Source organism: Oryzias latipes, chromosome 24 (assembly GCF_053564925.1).
Source record: "Oryzias latipes strain Hd-rR chromosome 24, Olatipes_Hd-rR_3.1".
Taxonomy (NCBI): domain Eukaryota; kingdom Metazoa; phylum Chordata; class Actinopteri; order Beloniformes; family Adrianichthyidae; genus Oryzias; species Oryzias latipes.
This window is the reverse complement of record NC_136260.1, coordinates 24,769,899-24,792,954: the sequence shown is the minus strand read 5'-3', so window position 1 is coordinate 24,792,954 and position 23,056 is coordinate 24,769,899. Positions and strand designations below refer to the sequence as shown.

Below are 23,056 nucleotides of genomic sequence, written 5' to 3'. Positions count from 1 at the left end.
CTTGGTGGTTCGTTGCTGTCAGGACTTTCCTGAAGGTGGCGCTCTGCGCTCCTGCCCGCTTTCCCGCCCTAACCTCTATAAAACCATGCAGTGCTTGGATTCTAACAGCTGGTCGGACGCTACGCTCACTGGTTTCCAAACGGCAGAGGTGACGGTCATTTATGAGTCCACGGTCTTCTGAAGATGAAAACGTTGAGGGTTTATAAAAAAATACGTTTTTGGCAAAAATTGTTCCGATGCAATGCATTGTGGTCTATATGTGGTCAGAGACTTCTGGGAAATTTCTGGGATTTTAGAATTGTGGATTCTGACGGCACTACAAGGGAAGGAATTCGGACAGATGTTTGGAACCAGAGCAGCCTCAAACAGAACCGGGCCTCACCTCCAGAACTCTGGACTGTTTCCCCTGAGAAGGGAACTGGCTCCGCCCCCTTTGCAGTCACGTGACAACATGACAGCTACCGAGTAATCGAGACTACATATCCCACAATCCCTGGAGACGTTCAAAGATGCTCGTCAAGGAGAAAGTGGGCGGGCGTTTTCGGGAGGGGGGGGGGCATTTCAGTACAGGACCGCAGCGGTCCGTGCTGGTCCGGTTCTGGTCCAGGTAAGGGTTCCAAACTTCTCTATTGTAGCAGATCAGGATGCTGCGTTCACGGTATCGCTCGGAAATCACGTAGAAATATGTTGAAGTGAAAACTGCTCAAACTGAGGTGTTACTTAAACTTTAAGTTAAAGTTAGATTAAGTTAAAGGAGAAGATGTTTTACAGTTTGAGTCTCTGAATCTCACGTGAATCCAGATTATACTTTCATCTGTTGAACTTCAATGACCTCAGAGAGCTTTAATGACCAACCAAGTATTTCTGATCACAGGTGAACTTTTCAAAGATTCAGAGCAGAGAAGACGGACAGGTGAGTTTGGACCACAGGTGTTTGTTTCAATAAAACCAGTAAATCTAGGAATGGATCGAAAAACCTGTTTGGTCAAACGGATCAGAAGCAGAACCGCAGCTTTGTTAGGATTTATGTTATGAAAACAGCTGATTCTGATTAGGTATGTTAAACTATACATTTTTCTGCCGTTTTTCAATCATTATATTTAAACTTAATTTTAACTCTTTAAGAGGGAATAAAAAACTAAACAGGAAAATCTGTTTCTGATGATCTCGATGTAGCTGGGATTTCCGACGGTTCCTGAAGTTCACACTTCGCTGCTCTAATCTCAAACACGGGATTCCTTTTGCTCAGAGACCAGACTGCCTCCTCCGATCCTGCCAGCTGGCCTCAAACGCACCACTGATGCGTTAGGGTTCAAAGTCCTGCTTTGTGCTCATAATCGGACTAATGTGTTGATCCGATCAGCCGCGTGGCGGACACGGATCAGCAGAAAACGGGAAATCACTTCAAGACACGGAAAGGCTGCAGTTTCTTTCTGCTGAGTCACTGCTGACGTCGCATGTCCGCATGACTCATCAGAAATAACGCTCATTCTTCATCGGAGCGTGAAAGTGGAGAGAAAATAAATTCAGTAACATAACAGTAAACATTTATTATGAGGTCGGGGGGGGGGACCCCTCCCTCCCAGCATCACCCCAATATCAAGCGGAGGGGGGCTCTGCTGCTGGAAACTGGAGACGCATGTCAGAAGTTTTGAATGAAGTCATACAGAAACTAGATGAAGGCAGAAGCCGACCCCCCCCCCCCCCCCCCCCCCCCCCCAGGAGGAGCAGAAGACGGTTCTCTGGGTGGGGGTGTCAGGAGAACGTTGGGAAGGACTGTCATCGTCTTTTCTCCTCCACTCAGACAGACATGCTGGCAGAGCTGCTGGTTGCCGTGGTGACAGCTGGACTGGTCCTCTTCCTGGTTCAGAGGAGCAGGAACCCGGTTCTGAAGGCAGAAGATGGCTGGTGGGGGCCCGGAGTGGCCCCCCATGCAGAGGAGGACGTCTCCTTACGTCCTTTTGAAGTCAGGACGAGTGAAGAAGAGCTGGAGGTCAGAGCTGCAGGGCGTCATGGAGGACGTGATGAAGACCACAGCTGCTCATCTTCTTCCTCTCTTTCTGGTCACCAGGACCTCTACAGCAGGATGGACCGAACCCGTCCGGTTCCGTCTGTAGAGGACAGTCGGTTCCACTACGGCTTCAACTCCCAGCACCTCCAGGACGTGGTCTCCTACTGGAGGAAGGACTTTGACTGGAGGAGACAAGTCCACGGGCTGAACCGCTACCCGCACTTCAGGACCAGGATTGAAGGTGAGGCTGGAGGAGGTGCAGACGCCTCCTCAGAGCTCCTCTCACCATCGGCTCCTCCTTCCAGGCATTGACGTGCACTATGTGCACGTGAAGCCCAGGAGGGTGGCAGAGGGAGCGCCGGCACTTCCCATCATCCTGGTTCACGGCTGGCCCGGCTCCTTCTACGAGTTCTACAGGCTGATCCCGCTGCTGACAGAACCGGAGAACCCGGAGGAGCCGGTCTTTGAGGTGGTGTGTCCGTCCATCCCGGGTTACGGCTTCTCTGAGGCGCCGCACAAGAGAGGCGAGTGTTCAGAGCCGCTGGTGCTGGGGAGGGCGGTGTATGAACACCCGTCTGCTCCCAGGAGGCCTTTTTCTGCACGTCTATTGCTGTGCACGTGTGTCTGTCTGCAGGGTTCAATTCCGTCTGTGCAGCAAACGTCTTCCAGAAGCTGATGAAGCGTCTGGGCTTCCAAACGTTCTTTGCTCATGGGGGGGACTGGGGATGGCAGATCACCACCAACATGGCTCAGCTGGACCCCGGGTGAGACCATCCGTCATAATGAAGGGTCAGCTGGACCCCGGGTGAGACCATCTGTCATAATGAAGGGTCAGCTGGACCCCGGGTGAGACCATCTGTCATAATGAAGGGTCAGCTGGACCCCGGGTGAGACCATCTGTCATAATGAAGGGTCAGCTGGACCCCGGGTGAGACCATCTGTCATAATGAGGGGTCAGCTGGACCCCAGGTTAGACCATCTGTCATGATGAGGGGTCAGCTGGACCCCGGGTGAGACCATCTGTCATAATGAGGGGTCAGCTGGACCCCGGGTGAGACCATCTGTCATAATGAAGGGTCAGCTGGACCCCGGGTGAGACCATCTGTCATAATGAAGGGTCAGCTGGACCCCGGGTGAGACCATCTGTCATAATGAAGGGTCAGCTGGACCCCGGGTGAGACCATCTGTCATAATGAGGGGTCAGCTGGACCCCAGGTTAGACCATCTGTCATGATGAGGGGTCAACTGGACCCCGGGTGAAACCATCTGTCATAATGAGGGGTCAGCTGGACCCCGGGTGAGACCATCTGTCATAATGAGGGGTCAGCTGGACCCCAGGTTAGACCATCTGTCATGATGAGGGGTCAGCTGGACCCCGGGTGAGACCTTCTGTCAAAATGAGGGGTCAGATGGACCCCGGGTGAGACCATCTGTCATAATGAGGGGTCAGCTGGACCCCAGGTTAGACCATCTGTCATAATGAGGGGTCAGCTGGACCCCGGGTGAGACCATCTGTCATAATGAGGGGTCAGCTGGACCCCGGGTGAAACCATCTGTCATAATGAGGGGTCAGATCGACCCCGGGTGAGACCATCTGTAATGAGGGGTCAGCTGGACCCCGGGTGAGACCATCTGTCATAATGAGGGGTCAGCTGGACCCCGGGTGACACCATCTGTCATAATGAGGGGTCAGCTGGACCCCGGGTGAAACCATCTGTCATAATGAGGGGTCAGCTGGACCCCGGGTGAGACCATCTGTCATAATGAGGGGTCAGCTGGACCCCGGGTGAGACCATCTGTCATGATGAGGGGTCAGCTGGACCCCGGGTGAGACCATCTGTCATGATGAGGGGTCAGCTGGACCCCGGCTGAGACGATCTGTCATAATGAGGGATCAGCTGGACCCCTAGTGAGACCATCAGTCATAATGAGGGGTCGGCTGGACCCCGGGTCAGACCATCTGTCATAATGAGAGGTCAGCTGGACCCCGGGTCAGACCATCTGTCATGAGGGGTCAGCTGGACCGCGGTTGACACCATCTGTCATGATGAGGGGTCAGCTGGACCCCGGGTGAGACCATCTGTCATAATAAGGGGTCAGCTGGACCCCGGGTGAGACCATCTGTAATGAGGGGTCAGCTGGACCCCGGGTGAGACCATCTGTCATAATGAGGGGTCAGCTGGACCCCGGGTGAGACCATCTGTCATAATGAGGGGTCAGCTGGACCCCCGGTGACACCATCTGTCATAATGAGGGGTCAGCTGGACCCCGGGTGAGACCATCTGTAATGAGGGGTCAGCTGGACCCCGGGTCAGACCATCTGTCATAATGAGGGGTCAGCTGGACCCCAGGTTAGACCATCTGTCATGATGAGGGGTCAGCTGGACCCCGGGTGAGACCATCTGTCATAATGAGGGGTCAGCTGGACCCCGGGTGAGACCATCTGTCATAATGAAGGGTCAGCTGGACCCCGGGTGAGACCATCTGTCATAATGAAGGGTCAGCTGGACCCCGGGTGAGACCATCTGTCATAATGAAGGGTCAGCTGGACCCCGGGTGAGACCATCTGTCATAATGAGGGGTCAGCTGGACCCCAGGTTAGACCATCTGTCATGATGAGGGGTCAGCTGGACCCCGGGTGAGACCATCTGTCATAATGAGGGGTCAGCTGGACCCCGGGTGAGACCATCTGTCATAATGAGGGGTCAGCTGGACCCCAGGTTAGACCATCTGTCATGATGAGGGGTCAGCTGGACCCCGGGTGAGACCTTCTGTCAAAATGAGGGGTCAGATGGACCCCGGGTGAGACCATCTGTCATAATGAGGGGTCAGCTGGACCCCAGGTTAGACCATCTGTCATAATGAGGGGTCAGCTGGACCCCGGGTGAGACCATCTGTCATAATGAGGGGTCAGCTGGACCCCGGGTGAAACCATCTGTCATAATGAGGGGTCAGATCGACCCCGGGTGAGACCATCTGTAATGAGGGGTCAGCTGGACCCCGGGTGAGACCATCTGTCATAATGAGGGGTCAGCTGGACCCCGGGTGACACCATCTGTCATAATGAGGGGTCAGCTGGACCCCGGGTGAGACCATCTGTCATAATGAGGGGTCGGCTGGACCTCGGGTCAGACCATCTGTCATGAGGGGTCAGCTGGACTGCGGTTGACACCATCTGTCATAATGAGGGGTCAGCTGGACCCCGGGTGAGACCATCTGTCATAGTAAGGGGTCAGCTGGACCCCGGGTGAGACAATCTGTAATGAGGGGTCAGCTGGACCCCGGGTGAGACAATCTGTAATGAGGGGTCAGCTGGACCCCGGGTGAAACCATCTGTCATAATGAGGGGTCAGCTGGACCCCGGGTGAGACCATCTGTCATAATGAGGGGTCAGCTGGACCCCAGGTTAGACCATCTGTCATAATGAGGGGTCAGCTGGACCCCGGGTGAGACCATCTGTCATAATGAGGGGTCAGCTGGACCCCGGGTGAGACCATCTGTCATAATGAGGGGTCAGCTGGACCCCGGGTGAGACCATCTATCATAATGAGGGGTCAGCTGGACCCCAGGTTAGACCATCTGTCATGATGAGGGGTCAGCTGGACCCCGGCTGAGACGATCTGTCATAATGAGGGATCAGCTGGACCCCTAGTGAGACCATCAGTCATAATGAGGGGTCGGCTGGACCCCGGGTCAGACCATCTGTCATAATGAGAGGTCAGCTGGACCCCGGGTCAGACCATCTGTCATGAGGGGTCAGCTGGACCGCGGTTGACACCATCTGTCATGATGAGGGGTCAGCTGGACCCCGGGTGAGACCATCTGTCATAATAAGGGGTCAGCTGGACCCCGGGTGAGACCATCTGTAATGAGGGGTCAGCTGGACCCCGGGTGAGACCATCTGTCATAATGAGGGGTCAGCTGGACTGCGGTTGACACCATCTGTCATAATGAGGGGTCAGCTGGACCCCGGGTGAGACCATCTGTCATAGTAAGGGGTCAGCTGGACCCCGGGTGAGACAATCTGTAATGAGGGGTCAGCTGGACCCCGGGTGAGACAATCTGTAATGAGGGGTCAGCTGGACCCCGGGTGAAACCATCTGTCATAATGAGGGGTCAGCTGGACCCCGGGTGAGACCATCTATCATAATGAGGGGTCAGCTGGACCCCAGGTTAGACCATCTGTCATGATGAGGGGTCAGCTGGACCCCGGCTGAGACGATCTGTCATAATGAGGGATCAGCTGGACCCCTAGTGAGACCATCAGTCATAATGAGGGGTCGGCTGGACCCCGGGTCAGACCATCTGTCATAATGAGAGGTCAGCTGGACCCCGGGTCAGACCATCTGTCATGAGGGGTCAGCTGGACCGCGGTTGACACCATCTGTCATGATGAGGGGTCAGCTGGACCCCGGGTGAGACCATCTGTCATAATAAGGGGTCAGCTGGACCCCGGGTGAGACCATCTGTAATGAGGGGTCAGCTGGACCCCGGGTGAGACCATCTGTCATAATGAGGGGTCAGCTGGACCCCCGGTGACACCATCTGTCATAATGAGGGGTCAGCTGGACCCCGGGTGAGACCATCTGTAATGAGGGGTCAGCTGGACCCCGGGTCAGACCATCTGTCATAATGAGGGGTCGGCTGGACCCCGGGTCAGACCATCTGTCATGAGGGGTCAGCTGGACCGCGGTTGACACCATCTGTCATAATGAGGGGTCAGCTGGACCCCGGGTGACACCATCTGTCATGATGAGGGGTCAGCTGGACCCCGGGTGACACCATCTGTCATGATGAGGGGGCAGACATGGCGTTATTTTCTGCTGCCACAGTCCCCCCTGTGGTATTTTCTGAGTCGTGGTCTTGTGCAGCTGCTAAAGTAAACATGTTCCTTTGACACCTCCCCCCCAGGAGTGTCAGAGGCCTTCATTTGAGCTTCGCCCCCCCGTCTAAACCCGGGCTGCTGGTGGCTCTGTCCCTCATGCTTGGCCGACTCTTCCCGACGCTCTTCGGGTTCACGGAGGCCGACCGGCGGCTGCTGTATCCGTGCACAGAGAAGCTGCTGCTGGAGTCCATGAAGGAGTCCGGATACCTGCACATCCAGGCCACCAAACCGGACACTGCCGGTAAGAACTGGACCGGGACAGGGCGGGGCGGGAACAGTGATCAGGGGAAGCAGAGGAATGTGGTTCTTCTCCACAAACAAAAATCCGCCGATCCGTTACGCCTCACTCAACTGATCAACCAATCAGAAGCTTCTCCTGTCAGCAGCCAATCAGGTAGCAGATTTTGCTTCCGGAGGATGATTTTTCCTAACAAGGACCTGTGGGGGGGGGGGGGGGGGGGCTTGACAGTGGAAGGCCATCTTCTTTCCTGGAGGAGGGCGCCCCTTAACTGAATCTGTTTGCTTGTGTTGAGCTGTGAGAAGGCCGTTGTGGTTGAAGTCTGGTTCTCCTTCCTGTCATTGAAAGATCATCATCATTTTCTTCATGTTTTTTGCCCCCCCCCCAGGTCGAGCGCTGAACGACTCTCCCGTGGGTCTGGCCGCCTACATCCTGGAAAAGTTCTCCACATGGACGAACCAGAACTTCAGGGACCTGGAGGATGGAGGCCTGACCAGGTTACCCCCACCCCCACTCCCCTGAAAAACCGGCTTTAGAACAGAGTTTTGACGAGTGGATGATGCTGCAGGAAGTTCTCCCTGGACGACTTGCTGACCAACGTGATGATCTACTGGACGTCTGGATGCATCACCTCCTCCATGAGGTTCTACAAGGAAAACTTTGGCAAAGGTCTGGACCAGCCCCATTCCAGGTGAGTGACGGCGGCGCCGATTCCAGATCAGATCCAGGATTTAGGGATGCAGAGTCAGACACCGGAAAGAAGAAGATGGTCAGCTGGAGAAAGATCGTGATGCTGTTCTATGAAAGTGTTCTGGATTATTACACTGTCCCTTCAAAATAAAAGTCCTGAGTTTTGTCAAAATGTTTTTCCAAGTGGATCATAGAGAAGAAGCTCCATCCAGCGTTTAGTCTAGATCCTTCAGTTCTCCTCTTCTGCAGGTTTCAGTGGTGTGTGTGTGGAAGGGGGGGGGTGTCACTCAAACTTTGATTCCTCTATTAATTCCTGCTTGTCCCAACAGGATCCCGGTGAACGTTCCCACCGGTTTCGCCTGCTTCCCCAACGACGTAATGCACTCCCCGAAGCTGTGGGTCAAACAGAAGTACAGGAACCTGATCCGCTACACCCCCATGCCACGTGGGGGGCACTTTGCTGCCATGGAGGAGCCCCAGCTGATGGCGGAGGACATCCAGGAGTTCACAAAGACCGTCGAGAAAATGATCAAGCTGTAGGGGGAGGGGGGGTTAGAATGGAGGTGGGGGTATCATAGTAGTAGGTTTAGGGGCTGTCATCTGGACTTAGTTATAAAGTTAGAAGACGTTTCATCTCTTATCCAAGAGGCTTTGTCAATTCTGAATTAGCTGGTAAAAGAGCTGGTTTATATGCACTCATGGGGGAGGAGTCAGACCTGAAACTGGATGGTGTTGTCTACTTAGCCTGCATGGTTTTCTGGACGTTAAGAGTACTTTGTCCTCAGCTGGGGGTTGGGGAGCCAGTGACTCCCTCCCCAGACTGGTCATCTCTTTCAGCTGTTAACGACCCAGGTGGAACTGGTTCTGTTTGTTTGGGTTTCAGAACACTGCTGTGGATGGATGGAAGAATAAACCTGAGACCAGCATTCCTATTCAGAGAAGGTTTATCCTTCTTGACAAAGATGGCTTCTTTCACTCCTCGCTCAAACCATCCTTTCTCTTTGGCTAGAATTCGGACTTCACTGTCCTGGAACGAGTAGTTTGTGGCCTTCAGGTGGAGGTTTCTGCAGACTCAGGTCCACTTGGGTCGCCTCTGCGAAGTTGGTAAAGACGCTTGTGTGGAGGTAGAGGTGGGAGTAAATAGACCTTTTAATCATGATTTTTTTCTTTATGCAAACACCCCCCCCCCCCTTATTTATCACTGATAGATCACGAATGCTGCAGGAACGCCGGTTTGTCTTGGTTTCTATTGGAGCTTCATTCTGAGGTTTCCATGGTTACTGTCAGAAGAACCCAGACTTGGAATCCTTCCGGTGACCTGTGTGTTCTTCTCAGATTGTTGGTCTGCAGCGCTGGGATGAATCTTGATCACATACTGACCCTAAAAGCTGGATTTTAGTTCCAGATAATTCTGTAAAGAATGTGATAAACATCAACTTGCTTCTGGAATCTAGTCAAACGGATCATCAGTGGTTGATATTTAGAACAAATAAACTTGTGGGTTAGTTTGTGACTTTTGTGTGTTTTTGTCATTTTTGATGTTTCTTTGGGCTCATTTTAAAAAGACATTTCATCATCATATAAAATTGGCATAAAAGACTGACTGATCTACGACTGATCTATGATCTGTGATCACGACCACGAGGGCTAGATGACCCAACTCCCAACGGTAGCCCTTGTACTATCCTAGGCACTTTAACGTTGGGTCATGTAGACCCACTAGACAGTGCTCTGAACCTTTTTTCTTCAATGATTTGTGATCTTCACTGGTAAAGTAATCCTTTCACCTCTCCATGGTTTCCTTATTGAGGTGGACACCTCACTTTCAGACCAAACAGTTCTGAGGGGTTCTAAGTTCTTCAAACTCCTCCCAGAGCCGAGTTTGTGCTTCTGCCTGCCCCAACAGTCATCAAAGACCTCTTGACCACGGCTTTAATCATCTGCACCAACAATGAAGGCGGAGCACAGTCCACCAGATGGTGTACAGAATCCAGCCCGACGTTGTCCTAGATCAAGTCCATTCTGACGGTGGGTTCAGAGAGACGTTACCCATTCCAATGGGTAACGTAATGGAATGGGAACGGAAAAATAGAAAAAACCTCTAATAGTAACTGTAACTTTAACAGTAACTGTAAGTGTAACAGGAACATAAACTGTAACAGTGATTGGACAAAAGCATCTGCAAAGAACAGAAAACCGTGCAGAAAAATCAGAGACATTTGTTAATTCTGGTCCAATTCTGATCTGAAGTCGGCTTCATGACCTCAAACAGTTGCTGAATCTGGAAAACCGGAATCGTGACTCCAATGTGGACTGGAAGTAAAGTCAGACTCTGGAGGAAGATGGGACTTTTCCACAGGACAGCAGACCAAGCAGCTTCTTCTCCAGATTAATAGAATCTTTCAGAATTCGTTTTTTTTTTATCAGAATCATTTCAACCTTAAACGTTTAAGACACTAAACTTTTACGTCTTCTAAACCAAAATGGAACCAGAACCATTCTGGACTGATGAAACAAAAACATTCCTTCCTCGTGAAATGTTCAATGTCGCGGTGCCCTGCGCCTTCCATTTCCTTGTCCAGCTGTTTCCAGAGCTCTGAATTTCCCAAGGCCCCCCAGTGCCCTGGATCAAGACCCCCTCCTTGAGATGCACTCCCCCAGGCCTGACTGCCTGCCTGCCTCTCTGCTCTTCTTGGCAAACAAACAGTCAGGGGAGGATAGGGATGACCGGGCGGCTGAGATAAGGACCACATGAAGTTCCCCACATTACCTCACCCAATTAGGAAACAAGCAGAGAGATGTTGGGGGGCGTGTCCACTGACAGGGCAGCAGATCCTCTGAACTTAACGTTGCTCATCGGCAGAAGAACGTCCGTGGAGTCGAACAGGTCGGTCGTCTGTGGCTGCATGAGATCAGCTTCATGTCTTCTCCTTCCCGAGAAGCTCCAATCAGAACACCAGTTCATCGGGATCTGAAGGCTTCAACAGCACCAGTGTCAATGAAGAGTGCCATGAATCCTCTGGAGAGCCTGGTGTCGGGGGGGGTGGACCAGAGGCTGGAGTCCAGCTCCACAGCGGGGCAGCAGATGAACCCCCCCCCTGCAGCCGACAGCCCAAGACCTCCACTCCGACACCGGCAGAGCGCTCGCAGCAACAGGAAGTGGGTAGGTTCAGACGGAGCTGTCGATCTGTTTGTAATCATGAGTGAGAAGGTGACCAGACCGTCCTGCAAACGTGTCCAGGTGTGTCTTCAGCACCAGACCGTCCTGCAGACGTGTCCAGGTGTGTCTTCAGCACCAGACCGTCCTGCAGACGTGTCCAGGTGTGTCTTCAGCACCAGACCGTCCTGCAGACGTGTCCAGGTGTGTCTTCAGCACCAGACCGTCCTGCAGACGTGTCCAGGTGTGTCTTCAGCACCAGATCGTCCTGCAGACGTGTCCAGGTGTGTCTTCAGCACCACACGTCCTGCAGGCCTGTCCAGGTGTGTCTTCAGCACCAGACCGTCCTGCAGACGTGTCCAGGTGTGTCTTTAGCACCAGACCGTCCTGCAAACGTGTCCAGGTGTGTCTTCAGCACCAGATCGTCCTGCAGACGTGTCCAGGTGTGTCTTCAGCACCACACGTCCTGCAGGCCTGTCCAGGTGTGTCTTCAGCACCAGACCGTCCTGCAGACGTGTCCAGGTGTGTCTTCAGCACCAGACCGTCCTGCAGACGTGTCCAGGTGTGTCTTCAGCACCAGACCGTCCTGCAGACGTGTCCAGGTGTGTCTTCAGCACCAGACCGTCCTGCAGACGTGTCCAGGTGTGTCTTCAGCACCAGACCGTCCTGCAGACGTGTCCAGGTGTGTCTTCAGCACCAGACCGTCCTGCAGACGTGTCCAGGTGTGTCTTCAGCACCAGACCGTCCTGCAGACGTGTCCAGGTGTTTACAGGTCTTTTCTGAGCAGGTGGAGTCTGTCTGTGGGTCTGGACTCGCCTCGGTGCTCCGGGGCCAGCACTCCCCAGAGAACGCAGCTCGAGAGCGAAGTCGTGTACGAAACCTGAGGCAGGCCTTCCACAGCCTGCAGGTACATGCACATACATGCACGTGCACATGAAGAGCTTTATATCCACAGTCTCCCTGATGCCTCATGCCCCCCCCCCAACATTCATCCAGGCCGCTCTGCCTTCAGTCCCACCTGACACCAAGCTGTCTAAATTGGATGTTCTGGTTCTGGCAACCAACTACATAGCTTACCTGACAGAGACACTGGACCAAGGAGGATCACCAGCAGAGCAAGCTCTGCCCCCCAGACATGGAGGATACCTGCATCCTGTAAAGGTGAGAACCTGGGGGGTATTCCAGAAAGCAGGTTCTGCTAGCTCCCTCGGTACGTTTGAGGCTAAGGAAGTGGATAACCTCAGCTTTCGGTTCCAGAAATGGAGGTATGTTTCAGGGTAGATCAAGTTACCATGGCAACCCATGCTCTGAACATAACCTGGTCCGGAGCAGTTTTAGTTGAAGGATAGTTTGTTTTCAGAGAGGTGAAGCAGCATGGCATGTCCATTTGAAGATGATTTAGTGGATGAAGAAGCTCAGATAATACTTTTTCCACCATGCAGTGGCGGTTCTACACTAACTTACTCCCTGGGCGAGTAACCCCACCAGCGCCCCCCCCCCCCCCCCCCCCCGCACACATACAAAATTTGACAACATCCCGTTGTGTTCCCTATCTTCTATTTAGCCATTTTACTCAAAAAATGCATGGATTTTTTAGACTCGTATTACAGGGGGGTCAAACTCAGTCACACAGGGGCCTAAGTTAAAAACACGCTTTAGGTTTTGGGCCGAAGAAGATAAATATTTACTGAACACACTAAAGCTAAACTTTTAAACCTTTTAAACTGAACTTTTTGAACATAAATATGAATAAAAACAGGAACATTAATCCAGAATAACTCAAGTTAAACCTTAAATAAGTTGTAATATTTTGTTCTCCATAGAAATATATTCTGTCAAAATTATACAAATATGAACATGCTGCAGAATAAAACAAAGAAAGCCTGGAAATATTAATAAGAAATTATATATCAAATAATTCCATTTTTTTTGCTCTTTCATCTTTCTTTAGAGCTTTTTTTTAGAGCTGGACTCCTGCTTCATTTTTAGCAATAATTTCTTAATGTGTGACGTCCTGTGTGTGTCTTTGTGAAACATATCAGAGGGATTAGATCTAAAAAATAAAACTTATTGTGATTAATATGTTTAGGTCTTATAAAACATTGAAGACTAAATCTTAGAACTCATCAGTGGGATTACTCCAAAAATATTTGGCATTTCCCTAAATTTGTGCAACACCAACAGTAGAAATCCTCCAAAAAACCTCAATCCATATAAAATGGTCTGCGCTCACCCCCCCTCCCCCTCCCCTCCCCTCTGACACACGGGGCTCCGTCTCTATGACGGGAGGCGCAGCTGCGGCCCAGAGTTGATTGTCAGATAGAAAAAGACTCCCAATCACCTCTTAGTGTGATTCAGCCAGCCACCGGCGAGTTGCGCTCCCCTCTCGAGTTTTTTTACTTATGTTCCAAAGACTACCGCAAAGAGGTGTGGCCGCAAGCGTCTTGCACAAAGAATTGTGGGAAATAATCCCCATTGCCTGGTTTTGTCGAAATTGGGTTGAGCATGGATGTTTGTTCTGCCTAAATCCTTTTCATGTGCCTGTTTTACGTTGTTTCACTCTAAATTATTCTTTTTTTTTTTTTTTTCTTTTTTTTTTTTTTGCACCATAAGTGTGAAGAGGAAACAGGAGGAAGACATTATTAAGAGTCTGATGTGTCAAAAATAAAAGTATTAAGTGTCGGCTGCTGAAGTAATTTCAAATTAAAACTTCAAGCTACCTCTTTGAATATTGTATGTAGCACATTACTCATCGGACACGGCCAATGCCGCCCCCTATGAAGTGCCGCCCTGGGCGACCGCCCACATCGCCCATATCAAAAACCGCCACTGCCACCATGAGAGGGTGATAAAACCGCATATGGATGTTGGAAAGATAAACTTTATACTTTGATCTAACTTAGTTATTTGCTTCAGTTAAGATAAACCATTTGTTTGTTAAGTCAGCTTAATAATAACACGTAATTATTAGACAGTTATTTTACTTTCATTCAAATTAATTCAATTAAGTAGGTGTAACTTTGGTACTGCTGTTAGATTGGCACCGCAAGGGATTGTGGGATACCATTCCCTTTGCCTGTCTGCACGGATTTTGGTTCAAGTGTGGTTTTTGACCAAATGTGTTTAGTTGTTTAGCTGTTTTACTGTGTTTTGTCAAGTTATTTTGTCCAGTTATGTTTAATTCTTTCTGCACCATGAGTGAGAGGGAGGAAGAGGATGATAAGGATATATAGCAGTGTTTTTCAATCAGTGTGCCACAGCACACTAGTGTGCTGCGGGAGATGGTCAAGTGTGCCGTGGGAAATTGCCCTCATTAATCATTAACTGATCTAAAAACATTTTCCATCTCCAGGAAATCAGCTCTTTGTTCATCCAAACAGGCCCTGATAAAACACTGAGTAGTTAGGAATATAAAATATCTTAAAATTACTTTTTCTTTGTGTTTATTTAATTCTATTAAAGACATTTTGATAAGAATGACTGTACCACGATTTACCTGCAGCTATGACAGTTTGCGGAAAAGTCCCGCCCCTTTAACTGTCTCCGCCAATCATTCTTGAAGGCTTAATCACATGTCATCAGTCTGACCAATCAGAATTGGTTAAAGTCTTCACTTCATTGTTCTTAATTCTGCTGATAAAGTCGCTCAGTTCTAACAAAAATACCAGCTAAAGCTCTTCTTTAGCGGTGTAGCTTTCCACAGAGTCCGGTGTCAGACCGTGGGAACAAGCGAACAATCGAAAGACGCTCAGAGACGCGAGTCTTTCTGCAAGTTTTCGGCAGTTTTCACACTACATCTCCCATGATGCATTGGCTTAAAGGGCCAGTGTCCCAGCGCACAATGAATTGTCCTTGTGAAACGTCTTGAAACCACAATAAACAAACAGTTTCTAAATTTTCCAATTTAACTTTCATTTCATCTCTTAGAAAAAACAGCTGCAACTTCCTGCTTCTCCGGCCACAATTATCACAAAAATGCACGTGAGATTGCGGGCGGGGGGGGGGGGGGGGGGCTGTCGATCAATACAGACCATGAATTCCTGCTTTTTTTTTTTTTTGGGATGCTGGTGTGCCGCGGGACTTTTGTCAAGGTTAAAGTGTGCCGTGGCTCAAAAAAGGTTGAAAAACACTGATATATAGCACCCCTACTATTGAGTGCATTAATGGCAATGTTGGAAAACTCCACTAATTATTGTTTTGTTCTTTCTATTGTTATAAAAATGAGTATATCTGCAGGCTCAAATTTAGACATATATGAGTTTAAGTAGTTCAATAAATTAAGATGGAAAAACATTTAATTGAAATGGAGTAATATTACACTTAGTTAGATAAATATGTAAATTTGAGTTGTATAAACACTAATTAAGTTTTATAGACCCAAGAAATTAAGTTGAATAAATTTAACTCAATTATTTGTTACCAATACAAGTTATTAATTTAAGTTGGCAAAATTGGATAAGTTATATATATATATATATATATATATATATATATATATATATATATATATATACATATATTATATATATGCGTCACAAGGAAAATGGACACAAGATCAGAAAATCGTGTGTTTCCTTTGTTCTTTTTCTCCAAGCAGATGCAGCCGTGTTACTTTTTTGATGGACGTATAATCTTCATACGCTGTCATTAATATCTCAACCTCCGTCTCACTGAAGTATAGCGTTTTGTTTTTGTTTTTTTCACCACGCATTTCCACCACGCATGACTCCAGAAATCTGCGATCCATTGAGAATGTCTTTATGTACCTGCTGTGCACGTGCATTAACCCAGGGTTACCAAGTGGAGCGTTATTACACTAACTCATATCCGGTCTGTTGGAGCAAGTTCAGGCGGATTTCAGCCAGAGTTCAGGGTTAAACTCAGGGTAGTTTAAACGTGCTTCCTGGAATACCCCCGAAAAATACCCCCTGACCTCTCTACAGGGAGGAAAGCAGCCCGTCCTCACGAGGCCAGAATTATTTCACATGAATAAGAAATAATTCTAATGACTTTGCGGAAAAAAGATAAAATGTTCCTTATTGATGTAAAAGACGCATAAGAGCATTCTTGACATGAGCGTCAATGTCATAGACATGAACGTTGTTGACGTGAACATTTTTGACGTGAACATTGTTGACGTGAGCGTTGTAGACGTGAACGTTGTTGACGTGAACGTTGTTGACGCGAGCGTTGTTGACGTGAACGTTGTTTACATAAACGTTGTTGACGCGAGCGTTGTTGACGTGAGCGTTGTTGACGTGAACGTTGTTGACGTGAGCGTTGTTGACGTGAGCGTTGTTGACGTGAACGTTGTTGACGCGAGCGTTGTTGACGTGAACGTTGTTGACGTGAACGTTGTTGACATAAACGTTGTTGACGCGAGCGTTGTTGACGTGAGCGTTGTTGAAGTGAGCGTTGTTGACGTAACATTGTTGACATGAACGTTGTTGACGTGAACGTTGTTGACGTGAGCGTTGTTGACGAGAACGTTGTTGACGCGAGCGTTGTTGACATGAGCGTTGTTGACGTGAACATTTTTGACGTGACCATTGTTGACGTGAACGTTGTTGACGTGAACGTTCTTGATATGAGCGTTGTTGACGTGAACGTTGTTGACGAGAACGTTGTTGACGCGAGCGTTGTTGACGTGAACATTTTTGACGTGACCGTTGTTGACGTGAACGTTATTGACATGAACGTTGTTGACGTGAACGTTGTTGACGTGAGCGTTGTTGACGAGAACGTTGTTGACGCGAGCGTTGTTGACGTGAGCGTTGTTGACGTGAGCGTTGTTGACGTGAGCGTTGTTGACGAGAACATTGTTGACGAGAACGTTGTTGACGCGAGCGTTGTTGACGTGAACGTTGTTGACGTGAGCGTTGTTGACGCGAGCGTTATTGACGAGAACGTTGTTGACGTGAGCGCTTTTGACGAGAATATTGTTGACGAGAACGTGGTTGACGCGAGCGTTGCAGACGTGAGCGTTGTTGACGTGAGCGTTGTTGACGAGAACATTGTTGACGAGAACGTTGTTGACGCGAGCATTGTTGACGTGAACGTTGTTGACGTGAACGTTGTTGACGTGAGCGTTGTAGACGTGAACGTTGTTGACGAAAACGTTGTTGACGCGAGCGTTGTTGACGTGAACGTTGTTGACGTGAGCGTTGTAGACGTGAACGTTGTTGACGAGAACGTTGTTGACGCGAGCGTTGTTGACGTGAACGTTGTTGACGTGAGCGTTGTTGACGCGAGCGTTGTTGACGCGAGCGTTATTGATGAGAACGTTGTTGACGTGAGCGTTTTTGACGAGAACATTGTTGACGAGAACGTTGTTGACGCGAGCGTTGTTGACGTGAGCGTTGTTGACGAGAACATTGTTGACGAGAACGTTGTTGACGCGAGCGTTGTTGACGTGAACGTTGTTGACGTGAACGTTGTTGACGTGAACGTTGTTGACGCGAACGTTGTTGACGCGAGCGTTGTTGACGCGAGAGTTGTTGACGAGAACGTTGTTGACGTGAGCGTTGTTGACGTGAACGTTGTTGACGTGAGCGTTGTTGACGAGAACATTGTTGACGAGAACGTTGTTGACGAGAACGTTGTTGAAGAGAACGTTGTTGACGCGAGCGTTGTTGACGTGAACGTTATTGACGTGAGCGTTGTTGACGAGAACATTGTTGACGTGAACGTTGTTGACGTGAGCGTTGTTGACGAGAACATTGTTGACGTGAACATTGTTGACGTGAACATTTTTGACGTGAACATTGTTGACGTGAGCGTTGTACACGTGAACGTTGTTGACGTGAACGTTGTTGACGTGAACGTTGTTGACGCGAGCGTTGTTGACGCGAGCGTTGTTGACGTGAGCGTTGTTGACGTGAACGTTGTTGACGTGAGCGTTGTTGACGTGAGCGTTGTTGACGTGAACGTTGTTGACGAGAACATTGTTGACGTGAACGTTGTTGACGTGAACGTTGTTGACGCGAACGTTGTTGACGCGAGCGTTGTTGACGCGAGAGTTGTTGACGAGAACGTTGTTGACGTGAGCGTTGTTGACGTGAACGTTGTTGACGTGAGCGTTGTTGACGAGAACATTGTTGACGAGAACGTTGTTGACGAGAACGTTGTTGACGCGAGCGTTGTTGACGTGAACGTTATTGACGTGAGCGTTGTTGACGAGAACATTGTTGACGTGAACGTTGTTGACGTGAGCGTTGTTGACGAGAACATTGTTGACGTGAACATTGTTGACGTGAACATTTTTGACGTGAACATTGTTGACGTGAGCGTTGTAGACGTGAACATTGTTGACGTGAACGTTGCTGACGCGAGCGTTGTTGACGTGAACGTTGTTGACATAAACGTTGTTGACGCGAGCGTTGTTGACGTGAGCGTTGTTGACGTGAACATTGTTGACGTGAGCGTTGTTGACGTGAGCGTTGTTGACGTGAACGTTGTTGACGAGAACATTGTTGACGTGAACGTTGTTGACGAGAACGTTGTTGACGCTAGCGTTGTTGACGTGAACGTTATTGACGAGAACGTTGTTGACGAGAACGTTGTTGACGCGAGCGTTGTTGACGTGAACGTTATTGACGTGAGCGTTGTTGACGAGAACATTGTTGACGTGAGCGTTGTTGACGCGAACGTTGTTGACGCGAGCGTTGTTGACGTGAACGTTGTTGACGACAACGTTGTTGACGAGAACGTTGTTGACGAGAACGTTGTTGACGCGAGCGTTGTTGACGTGAACGTTATTGACGTGAGCGTTGTTGACGAGAACATTGTTGACGTGAACGTTGTTGACGTGAGCGTTGTTGACGAGAACATTGTTGACGTGAACGTTGTTGACGTGAACATTTTTGACGTGAACATTGTTGACGTGAGCGTTGTAGACGTGAACGTTGTTGACGTGAACGTTGTTGACGCGAGCGTTGTTGACGTGAACGTTGTTGACATAAACGTTGACGCGAGCGTTGTTGACGTGAGCGATGTTGACGTGAACGTTGTTGACGTGAGCGTTGTTGACGTGAGCGTTGTTGACGTGAACGTTGTTGACGTGAACGTTGTTGACGCGAGCGTTGTTGACGTGAACGTTGTTGACGTGAACGTTGTTGACGCGAACGTTGTTGACGCGAGCGTTGTTGACGCGAGAGTTGTTGACGTGAACGTTGTTGACGCGAACGTTGTTGACGCGAGCGTTGTTGACGTGAGCGTTGTTGAAGTGAGCGTTGTTGACGTGAACATTGTTGACATGAACGTTGTTGACGTGAACGTTGTTGACGTGAGCGTTGTTGACGAGAACGTTGTTGACGCGAGCGTTGTTGACATGAGCGTTGTTGACGTGAACATTTTTGACGTGACCATTGTTGACGTGAACGTTGTTGACGTGAACGTTCTTGACATGAGCGTTGTTGACGTGAACGTTGTTGACGTGAACATTTTTGACGTGACCATTGTTGACGTGAACGTTGTTGACGTGAACGTTGTTGACGCGAGCGTTGTTGACGTGAACGTTGTTGACGTGACCATTGTTGACGTGACCGTTGTTGACGTGAACGTTGTCGACGTGAACGTTGTTGACGTGACCGTTGTTGACGTGAACGTTGTCGACGTGAACGTTGTTGACGTGAACGTTGTTGACGTGAACGTTGTTGACGTTAACGTTGTTGACGTTAACGTTGTTGACATGAACGTTGTTGACGTGAACATTTTTGACGTGACCGTTGTTGACGTGAACGTTGTTGACGTGAGCTTTGTTGACGTGAGCGTTGTTGATGTGTACATTTTTGACGTGACCGTTGTTGACGTGAGCGTTGTTTACGTGAAAGTTGTTGACGTGAGCGTTGTTGACGTGAACGTTGTTGACGTGAACGTTGTTGACGTGAACATTTTTGACGTGACCGTTGTTGACGTGAGCGTTGTTGACGTGAACATTTTTGACGTGACCGTTGTTGACGTGAACGTTATTGACATGAACGTTGTTGACGTGAGCGTTGTTGACGTGAGCGTTGTTGACGTGAACGTTGTTGACGAGAACATTGTTGACGAGAACGTTGTTGACGCGAGCGTTGTTGACGAGAACGTTGTTGACGCGAGCGTTGTTGACGTGAGCGTTGTTGACGTGAACATTGTTGACGAGAACGTTGTTGACGCGAGCGTTGTTGACGAGAACGTTGTTGACGAGAACGTTGTTGACGAGAACGTTGTTGACGTGAACGTTGTTGACGTGAGCGTTGTTGACGCGAGCGTTGTTGACGTGAACATTGTTGACGAGAATGTTGTTGACGCGAGCGTTGTTGACGAGAACGTTGTTGACGCGAGCGTTGTTGACGTGAACGTTGTTGACGAGAATGTTGTTGACGCGAGCGTTGTTGACGTGAACATTGTTGACGAGAACGTTGTTGACGCGAGCGTTGTTGACGAGAACGTTGTTGACGCGAGCGTTGTTGACGTGAACGTTGTTGACGTGAACGTTGTTGACGTGAACATTGTTGATGTAACAGATAACATAGATGATCTTCAGCCTGCAGAGCCAGAGAGATCCAGATGCTGATGAGCTCATCAAATAAAGGCTTATGGTTTGGTTCTCTGAACCAAACCTCTGACCACAACAAAAGAAAGCAGGAAAAAAAAAACGTCCTGCGATTTCTCTGATCGTCATATATGAATATTAATATAAATGTTAAAAGTGCTGGAATTTCAAGTAACCAAGTACAGATAAAAGCAGAGGGTTGGGTCAAGAAGAGCATTTGTTGCTACGGGTTGGTTGTTGCTCCGCCCCCTGACAGGAGTAGCTGAAGGAACAACAAACATTTCTTTAATGGCAATCTTTTAAAACAGCAATTTTTTTTTAAGCCACAGTCGTGAAATATCGTCTCTGTCTGCAGAAGTGGCCCATGCGTTCCCTCCTCTACTGTGGCTCCATTGGAGAGCTGCTGTCAGCCAATCAGAAGCCTCAGAGTGGGCAGGATGGGACACGCCCCTTGCCTGTGTTCACGGATGCAGGGAAACCATGAAGGAAGACGCTCAACTTTACCCAGACTCTTATCTGACAGCAGAGGACAGCGTTCAGGCAGGATTTAAGACGGTCTGATCCAAAGCTCCTGACCCGCAGCAGAACCAACTCAGATTCTGGGAGCTGTTGAAGGCGAACGCTGATCCAAGAGGACTTTTTTGGTAATGACACCCTGATCTGTTGCAACCACTGAGCTTTCTCTGTGATGAATGTTTGCTTTCAGAACCTGAAGCTCTGCCTGGAGACCCCCCCCAGCTGCAGAACCCCTAAGCTGCAGAACCCCCCCCCCCCAGCTGCAGCTGTGCACTCACACAGAGCGAGCTGCAGACTGATGAGCAGCAGCGTCTGCTCCGACTGACTAATGACACCACAAATCACGGCGAGCAGGAACGGCGTGTAACCCATTATGAGGATTTACGGGGGGGGGGGACCTGCTTGGTTCCCAGCAGCACATAAATTTAGTGTGTGTGTGTGCCTGCGTGTGTGTGTGTGTGTGTGTGTGTATGCTTGCATCTGTGTGTGTCTGCGTGTGTGCTTGCGTGTGTGCTTGCTTGCGTGTGTGTGCTTGCATATTTGTGTGTCTGCGTATGTATGCTTGCATATGTGTGTGTGTGACTGCGTGTGTGTGTGCTTGCATATGGGTGTGTGCTTGCATGTGTGTGTGTGTGTGCTTGCATATTTGTGTGTGTGTCTGCGTGTGTGTTTGTGATCGCTCTTACGTCTCTGCTTTCATACCAAAACGCTTTGAAGTGATTTCGTGTCTCGTTTCTGTTCACACTCCTGAAACTAATAAAGTTCTCTGAAACATTTGTCCTTCCTGTACGCCCTTATTAGGACAATCAAAGCCTTTGAGTCTCTTTTCTGTTCAATTAAAGAAATGGGACACATTCAGACAGAAGAGAACAAAGTTCCTAATGGATCCTCTCTGGAAAGAGTTCTGACGGGTCTGACGTTTGGACGCACACGGATCCTTTGAACTGACCACGCCCCCTCTGTGATGGGCCCCCTTCATGCGACAGACGCTGGGTTGGCTCCAGCGACCCCGTGACCCTGAACAGGACGGTGGAGGTGGCAGAACATTTCCATGGAGAACCGACCCAAACCCAGAGGTGGTTGTAGATGTTAATCCCCCAGCTCCAGATGTTCTAAATGCTCCACTGAAAAAGTTCTCTTTGTAAACTGGATCAACAGAACCGAACAAAGCTTTAGCTTTAACATGCAGTCTTATGGCAGTCATGGGGGTTCTGACAGTTTTTATAGCAGAGGCCAAATAAGGAACTGGACTTTAGACCAGTTGTGGTGAAAAAAATGGATAAACAGAAAAGGTTTTTTATAACTTTGATAACTAAGTGTCAATAATACAGGTAACCCTTGTTCTATCCTAGGCACTTTAACGTTGGGAGTTGGGTCATCTAGACCCACTAGACAGTGCTCTGAACCTTTTTTCTTCAATGATTTGTGATCTTCACTGGTGTCCATGGATTACATGAAATCTTTCCACCTTTATCCACCTTTGTCATGGTAGGGGGAACATGTCAATGGAAGGGGGGGGGGGGTCATCTAAGATAGCACAAGGGTTAACCAGAACCTCCAGATGTTTCCAGAGGTTTCTGTCCAGATCTTCTACTCGTCAGTAATCGTGTCATTTGACAGACTTAGTTCCTCAAACTTTCTCTTTCTCTCTGGACAAACAGTGTCAGCTCCTTTCAGCAGACGTTCCTTTACAAACTCCCCGTCACTGACGGTCTTCCTACGCCGGGCCGCTTCCAGAACCTTCAGAACCACAGCGTAGGTGTCCAGCTTCACTGGATGGAGTCGTTTCTGTCAACATCTGCTGTGCAGCAGCCTCCTTGTAGCTGTTGGAGCTCATTGTTGTCTCAACGGGAAATGTGTGTTTAGGATTTGGGACATAGTGACGCTTTATAATGAATTCACCTGTTTGTAAATCAGACGCAGGACTTCATCCATGAGGTTTGTCCACTTAGCTTGAAGGCGCCTTTCTTCTTCTGTTCTGGTTCTCTTTTATTGACAGTCACACAAAATCTTCCCCCAGGCCG

The 23,056-nt window shown here is 49.2% G+C and overlaps 2 protein-coding genes across 8 annotated transcripts; both read left to right on the top strand.

Annotated features, from left to right (window-relative positions):
• The first annotated feature begins 15 nt into the window (after window positions 1-15).
• Window positions 16-9,337, top strand: ephx1 (epoxide hydrolase 1, microsomal (xenobiotic)). 7 transcript variants are annotated; one of them, XM_023953006.2, is made up of 10 exons: window positions 26-148; window positions 875-913; window positions 1,805-1,993; window positions 2,072-2,252; window positions 2,317-2,535; window positions 2,646-2,775; window positions 6,923-7,137; window positions 7,523-7,631; window positions 7,703-7,825; window positions 8,154-9,337. In XM_023953006.2, exons 1-10 carry the CDS (start codon window positions 86-88, stop codon window positions 8,362-8,364), a joined length of 1,479 nt encoding a protein of 492 aa, XP_023808774.1. In that variant the 5' UTR covers window positions 26-85; the 3' UTR covers window positions 8,365-9,337. The 7 variants fall into 7 exon arrangements, with proteins under 7 accessions (XP_078798651.1, XP_023808774.1, XP_023808777.1 ...); XM_023953009.2 differs by lacking the exon at window positions 26-148 and adding an exon at window positions 451-607 and having other exon boundaries at window positions 1,809-1,993; XM_023953010.2 differs by lacking the exon at window positions 26-148 and adding an exon at window positions 484-607.
• Window positions 9,338-10,669: 1,332 nt separating this feature from the next.
• Window positions 10,670-21,807, top strand: tcf23 (transcription factor 23). Its single transcript, XM_078942526.1, has 4 exons — window positions 10,670-10,987; window positions 11,769-11,888; window positions 11,978-12,142; window positions 20,872-21,807. The coding sequence occupies exons 1-4, from the start codon at window positions 10,745-10,747 to the stop codon at window positions 20,998-21,000; spliced, it is 657 nt and encodes a 218-aa protein (XP_078798652.1). The 5' UTR covers window positions 10,670-10,744; the 3' UTR covers window positions 21,001-21,807.
• The last annotated feature ends 1,249 nt before the right edge of the window (window positions 21,808-23,056 follow it).